Here is a 7534-nt window from a genome sequence, read left to right as displayed (position 1 = left end):
TAAGCAAAAACTTCCGCCTGTTTTCAGATAGCGAAAGATCAAGCCATTCAGCAAAGTTTAGTTGAGTCGCAGCAACTGGCTGTAAAGAGTTATCGGCCTCAGGATCTGGTTAAAGGGTAACAAGAATTCGACATACAGAAGATACAACTCCGTTAAATATCGAAACACTAATGTCACTTAATAAAGTATGTTGATCGTCAATATTCAACAAGGGCTGAGTGGACATAGACTAAACAAGATTCTAGAAGTTGTATAGTTTCTTGCTAGGAAGTGAGCAACGATTATGAAGCCAATTCATTGTTCGTTTGTGGGAAAAAAAAAAAAAACCTGCAGTTACGTCTGAGGTTGTATACACTCTCAATAATGAATTAGGTCAATTTAAATATTTTTTAAATACAATTATGGTAAAACTTTATTTTTGCTCATTGGGCATTTATGTGCGTGCTGCTGTTAATGATTCAAAATGTTTGTTTTAATTTTTTTTTTGATAAGGACTCAATGTTTTTTTGTCTTTTTATTAATCGTAATTTTTATACAATCCAACAGCAACTTATTTGCTTTGGAAATTCATCTCATATCGACTGAGGAATGGAAATAATATAAACAAACTAAATCTGCAATTAATGACTGACGCTAACATGGAGTATTAATGTGCAGATAAAGACAATTCTGCTAATGAACGGGCGCCGTTACTATAAAACACTTGTTTCGATTTCAAATACTCGATACTGCACTCTTTTAAAATGAATTTACACAAAAATAATATGTAACCATTGATGCCTTTGATAAATCACTAAGCACATTTTCTGCTTTTGAATGAAGAGATGAGTTGGCTCTTCTCTTCAATTTCACAATACCAACAAATCACCTGGTGATTTGTTGGTATTGTGAAATTACTGAAATGCAATATAAAGAAATACTCATGAAGTAGGCCACTGGCAAACTTCATCTCTTAGTACTTTTGTTTGTTTGCTTGCAGACAGACAAGGATAGATAATACTCATCTAAGATTTCTACCAAATGTAAACTGGTGCGAATTATTGTAATCATTAATAACGTCACCCCCTCCCCCCAAGTTCCTCTTCACTTTTCGACACTGAAATGTTTGTCAAATCTCAGGAATACAACCCAAGGACTTCACGTATAGCTGTGCCGGACCTCCGATGTGACTAAAGAGAAGCGTGCCTTTAAGAGGACCCTGTATTTCTCGTGTAGGTTACCTACGTTGTATATAGTCGTACGTTATATCTTTAAAATCTGGGTAGCAAATCCTTCTCTTATGTGTCGAAGAATGCGATACGTTCCGATGTGAACCAGTATATGCAAGAAGATAAGATGTAGAACCTAAAGATCTACAAGCAAAGATTACATTTCTGTGATGCCAAGCTCTATTGCATTTAGGCAACAGACTGACACCAATCTGTGTTGAAACCCACAGTGAGTTAAACATAATTTTTAAACTCCAGAGCAAAGACACGGATCTTAATTTCTTTTAACCAAGAAAAAATTTAAGAGTGAATCTGAGGGCTGGCTGTAACTTAATGATAAAGCTTTGAAAGTAATTTCTGATCCACTATGCACTTTCCTAACTACATAAATACTGATTATTATTCCTGGATCAAATTTGTAACGCAAGATAATGAATTGAATCAACTTCAACCACAAAGTGTTCGCATACTTAAGAGAACACCAGATAGAATAATATCTTTATGTTGACCGATTAATGGAACGAAAACAGCATAAAGAAATGAAAGCCTTCAACATTTCGTCCATCGTAGCGATATCTGTGATATAATATAAATTGCAAAGTATGCAACACAAAATATAATGGAACCGAAAAGACTTAAAAGTCTAAAAAAAAAAAAGAGTCCCGGCTTGACTTTTACTGGAACTACTAAGAAGCCTCAGTTGTTTCACACAGGGTGCCTAAGAATTAGTTTGTACTTGATTTTGAGCTCAACAGACCTTTGACAGCTGGTGCAACATCTACTGCGTATACTCCTACGATTCTACTGCAATGCTATTATAATAATGGACTAACATGCTTTGTAATTACAAATACAAGCTTGGCAAGAAAGATAAAGAATTGGTACACAGTCACCATACGAAATCTTAGTCCTAATGATCAGGCTTTTTTAAAGTGCTCTAGAATTAACGGATACAGATAATGGGGAAATCTATTTACAAGTTCAAAGCCTACGTAGTTATTATATATTCATATCACTGCTACTGATCTGACAAATGCCATCGAAAGATCAGATGTGACAGTAACTGACTAATAAACATCCGCGACTTCTCCTGTTGATCTTTAATCTATTAAAATTCTTCAATGACTACAGCATTCTCCTTTAATTTAAAACCTAATTTTGCATAAACGTTATGAGAATCCTTTGCTAGTTTCTAATGCCAACTGTTGCAAGGTGATATTCTCCAATTTCAACAGTTACGGAACGTTCTCGAGGAAGAGATTGTGTCTTCGTTAACGTTGAGTTAGACAATGCTCTTATCTCTAGACGATATTGAAAATGCCAACTGAAGTATAGGTTCTCCTAAGTCAAAGATCTTCTTCGTTTCCCCCCCCCCCGTCCAAATCATACGTCAGTCCTTGGTACTCCCTGCCTGCAACATACACTGGTACTGATCCCAAGGCGCAGATTGTTACACAATGGGTGATACGCCAAAATCTGGCAAATACTTCAACACATTTATGAAATATTTATACGCCGCAAATGCTATGAAAATACTATCTCGAATACACATGTAAAAAGAAAAAAAAATGCACTTCAGAAACAACGATAGCGTGTATTGTATTCCTATATATGCATCCTTGCCTGCTGCACACATCATTTCTGCTGCTCATCAGTAATCATGAGATATTCGACAGCAGAATGCCCTGTTTAACGTAAAAATATTTTAATAGAAATGTAAACATTACCGCCTTTGCACTTGTATGGAAATTAGGCGTAGCGAATGCATTCCGACATGGTATTTGAAATGGGAAGCAGTGTGTGTGTGTGCACGTTTAGCGAGCAAGGAACATTGTGTTGGCATTCATAAGGGTCATCAGGCAGCTAGTGCAGAAGGGAACAATTTGGCAGAATGGCTGTTCATGCAGCTGTTATATGGAGCAATAGCGACAGCAGTGTCTTCGTCAAAGTCGACACTTGTGAGAGATTACAGCTAACCCTTCCCTGCCGTCAGCTGTGATGGAAACCACGGTGACCTCCAGTTCACACACTTCAACACCGAGTGTCCTGTCGAGCCTGGAGATTTCCACTTGATTTACCGTCATGGTCGCCCGCCACCGCTCGCCTGTCGTAAAGATGTTAATTGAGAGCTATAAAACTTCTTTAATTATCTCTCTGGACGCTCGGCCATCCGCGCAGTGCGGTATCGGGGCGCGAGGCAAGTTTATGGCCGAAATCTTGGCAGCAGCTGCCTTTGTTTATGGTCGTGTTTCTAGGGGGTGCTCCGCTAACTGGTTCTAATAGCGTCGCCACGTCTTGCTAATAGGCTGTACACGGGCTACGATGCTGCTTTGCATATTGCTCACAGACGCTGGGTCACCGGGTGACATCACTCCTGGCCGGCAGCGGATGTAATGGAATTCATAAATGCAGTGGCGCTGTCGCCTCGATCTCTCAGTGACGTGTGCAAATTTGGAGCCTTTACTCAGGAAGTGACATCACTACGCGAGGTGAAATACAGTAAGTGGGGACCATCTGCTCGCCAACGGGGTCCTTACCACGTACGCACCCCTCTAATGAGAAATTATTTGGTCGTCTTGTTTGTTAGTGTTGCCATGAAATAGTCACGAACGGCAATCGTATAGAGTTGCGGAAGCGTGGCTACTTCTGCGAACAGCAGGGACCAAATGAGAATTAATCTTCACAAAACTGTTTTCAATCACTCACGTTTCTTGCCAGCGGTTCTTCGATAGCTTCGAGGATTGGTTTTCAACTTATTTACAACTCACGCAAATAACCAATGTCTGATACGACAATCTGAGGTGGCTCATTACATGCGGAGAACACACGATATCCATCCAACCTTCCGCATAAGTATACAAAATAAAATGTAGGACGGATGCATTTCTTGTTAGATTGTTTATGACAACGAATCAGTACTTGCGTAGCAATTATTGTTATGTTCTTCATACGGACGCGATAGTTATTATTTTTTTGAAAAAATCGGGGAAGATATTTATGGCGGCTGGAACAGATTGAATGGTAATTTTCTTGAGAGTATGAACCTCAGAATGAGAGAGAACCTCTTGTATGAAAGCTTCTCTCTTTCTAGGGATTTCCCCTAAAAGAGAGAAAAAAAAAAGCACACTGGGATTTAAATAGTATTAATTTGATATTCGCCACCTAGTGGCTGGAGTGAAAACGAAAACAATGGAGCAGACATTTTCATTAACACATAACTTAAGCCTGAAGGTGGACGACAGAGTTTGTGCTTGCGGGGACACAAGGCGTTCTCTCTCTCGCTTCATTTATTACGTCATCAAACGTAGCGTCTACGGACGGTCGAAGCGCGAGGTGCGCGCAATTTAACGACCCGTAAGTGTTAATGATGTCGATCGGGAGACCTAGAACACCTTGAATTACTGCCCAGTCCGCAGTGTTCGCTAATGGACGGAAGTCCCGGGACACAGATTGAAACCCAGAGGGGGGGAGGAAGTGGGGGTGTAGGGATCTGTGATGGTGGTAGAGTCGTTAGGATGATGCACGAGTCACCAAGGAGCTCGTCCTGAAAGTTAGTCGTGTATAAAGGGCGCGTGGTAATGGCATGCTCGGCCGGTCGCACTGAATTTATGGATATGGCGAACATCATAATACGGCGGGAAAAAAGGTCGTTCACCACGAGCTGCGGACGTTTTACGATCTTCTGCTCTACGAATACGCGAGATATTGTGTTCTGTACCGAACGGGTAACACAGCCGAAAGATGGAGCAGAAGTACAATGCACGTCTGCTAACGTCCCGATATTGATGACAGACAAGACCCTTCCTCATCACTCTGTGACGTCATCTCACGTCGTCCCCTCGCACACGAGTCTCCATTTACGACTTTTTAACAATTTCTAACACTTCCTTGTTGTGGATCGTTCTGGGAAAAGTGTTCGGCTACATTTGCAGTCCGCTTGCCGAACGCTTATCTGACGGTGCGTCCATTGTTCGGGTGTAACGCAGTGAGTTTTCGGTGCGGTGTTGAAATTTTCTGTGGACAAAGAAAACAGGCAAAGATAACACGAAATACTGTTTAATTATTTTCGTTAACAATGAAATTCTTTACAAATGCTGTTCCCTATTCCCCCCCCCCCCGGTCAAAAAATAATCACAAAACTGGAGGTTGTTCGAATTTTTCCCCCCCACAAACGGAGTCATCAAGAGGAGAAGAAATAAATCGCTAGGTGTCCGTAGAAACCACGTGTTCGTCATGAGTAGAAAGCCGCGATGATTCCAGAGCCCAGGATATTCCGGAGCGACGCTTACGATTTCTGTACTTGATCACGTCAATTCAATGTTGCCGGGAGCGAGGTTGTAATACTCCGGAGGAAACGAGCAGTTCGAAGTGCGACGGATTTTTCGTTCTCAGGTAGAATTCCACCTTCCCCTCGGGCACGACATCACTGACACCTGTTGAGGAGAGAAACAAAAGCAAATCAGAGTGATGAAAGGCGATATCAAAAAATTGCATCTCACAATCTCAATCAATGCCTCACCTTCGTGATCCGATTCTAAACTATTAAAAATCGATTATGGTTTTCTAGTGGTGGTCACCCATGACGGAACTGTAGCGGTTTTTTCCTACTGACAGGTCCGCAAGAGAAATACGAAAAGTTTATTATATGTTAAACAGCTATATTATTTCATGATCATTGGGGTCCACGTCTATTACTCTGTAGTCTTAAACCGTGTTATAAGCATTAAATGTTAATACCTTTTCCTGGCACAGCTGGTCACTGCAGATAATCTAATTACTAGCATCTTTCTCTACGAAATAAGCACATTCAAAAATCTGTCTTTGTGGTCGTATAATAGATCCCTTTCGGTGGGTCGATTGCTTTTCTTCCTTTCCTTTTATGGTAGGATAGTAGGAATATCGTAATGCTGTCAAGAATAATTCAATCCCACAGTCTACTGCATAAGCCACAAAGAGGTTGGTAGCCTATAGTTCGTTAATATTCATACCATGGGCAGGCTAAAGGGTTAGATGATCGGAAACCCAGTTGCAGAGACTAAACAGTCTTAGAAACCCATAAGCAAGGCGCTGGTGGCTTCACACGAAGCGATAGTAATTCACCTCCCACCTAAAGGCATTCGCAATGCATCCTGATGCATTTCATATATCATTCAGGATATATTGAATAATAATAATTATTGCTGTTGCCTGTTTACAAGGTGACCATTAGTGATGCACCTAGAGTGGAGGGAACAAGGGATCCTGGTTCCCACCCAAAGAAAAAAAAAAATTATTTATATAAAATTTTCCAAAAATCTTTTCCTAATAAATACTCATTTTTTTATTTCTGTTGTATCGTGTCTTCTATTTCTATGCTACTTATGAATTAGCGATCATTGCAGATGCTCAGTCATAGGTCGTATGCGATGTAGTGTGCTTTCTCAAATCGTCTACTCCAGTGCTTCCCAAACTTCTGGATGTCAGGGCCCCCTTTGCAAAAATTAAAATATTTCACGGCCCCCCTCGAAAAAAAATCGTAACAGAGAGATATTATTATAATATTTATTGTATTTATGTTCAATACAAAACATACACAGCGAATATTGCAAAAATCAAATGCATATATGACATTTTTTGCTTCTTACCGTTTGGTTCTGAAAACGATGCGGGCTGTTCTGGTAAAATATGAAATACTGTCCTTTTTTTTGAGTCTGTTTCTGCTTCTTCTGATTGTTCGCAGGATTTTTTTATATTTTTTTATCAGACACTTATCCATCTCATGGTTAAATTTTTTAACGTAGAATAGATCAAATAATATCACCACTTACCGATACTGGCACACCACAGACTGATAACATGAAATTAGTGAATATTACCTGAATAAGGGAATCCCAGGACCAGGAAATTTTTCTCTTTTGTGACTTTTCTCCCTTTACGGTAATTAAGCCTAACGCGAAACAGACAGCAAAGGCAAGGTTATTAAAACGTGCATATGATTGGTGCGGTATTAACAAAAGATCGCGCAACCGAAAGATAAAAGCATAGCTGACAATTGAGTTGAAATGCTAACTCTCTTCAACCGAATTCCATATGTGAAACTGCCATAACATTCATTATATATATATATATATATATATATTACTTAGTTTTAACACTTTTAGAATTTTAACACGTTCGGTTGAATTTTATTGCTGCCTTGGGAAATCGAACTCGCACACATCTAATTAATAACAATAGTTTTTAGTTAGATGCTGTGTTTGCCCATGCAACATATGGTTTTGTTTGTCTATACAGCATAGTTTCTGTATGAGGGGACATGTGATTCATTAATTAGTGTGTTTTTATTC

The 7534-nt window shown here is 39.7% G+C and overlaps 1 protein-coding gene across 5 annotated transcripts in view; it reads right to left on the bottom strand.

Annotated features, from left to right (window-relative positions):
* Positions 1 to 5339: 5339 nt before the first annotated feature.
* Positions 5340 to 7534, bottom strand: part of LOC150096940 (thiamine-triphosphatase-like) — a 188605-nt gene continuing 186410 nt past the window's right edge. For all 5 annotated transcript variants that reach the window (XM_090408584.1, XM_090408586.1, XM_090408585.1 and 2 more), the window contains one exon: positions 5340 to 5641. In XM_090408584.1, the coding sequence (XP_090264710.1) occupies positions 5523 to 5641 (119 nt within the window). In that variant the 3' untranslated portion in view covers positions 5340 to 5522. The remainder of the gene's footprint in view (positions 5642 to 7534) is intronic.

Source organism: Typopeltis vanoorti, chromosome 18 (assembly GCF_054136105.1).
Source record: "Typopeltis vanoorti isolate ZY-2024b chromosome 18, IOZ_Tvanoo_1.0, whole genome shotgun sequence".
NCBI classification, from domain to species: domain Eukaryota; kingdom Metazoa; phylum Arthropoda; class Arachnida; order Uropygi; family Thelyphonidae; genus Typopeltis; species Typopeltis vanoorti.
The sequence above is the reverse complement of the archived record's forward strand: the minus strand, read 5'-3'. Positions and strand labels throughout refer to the sequence as shown.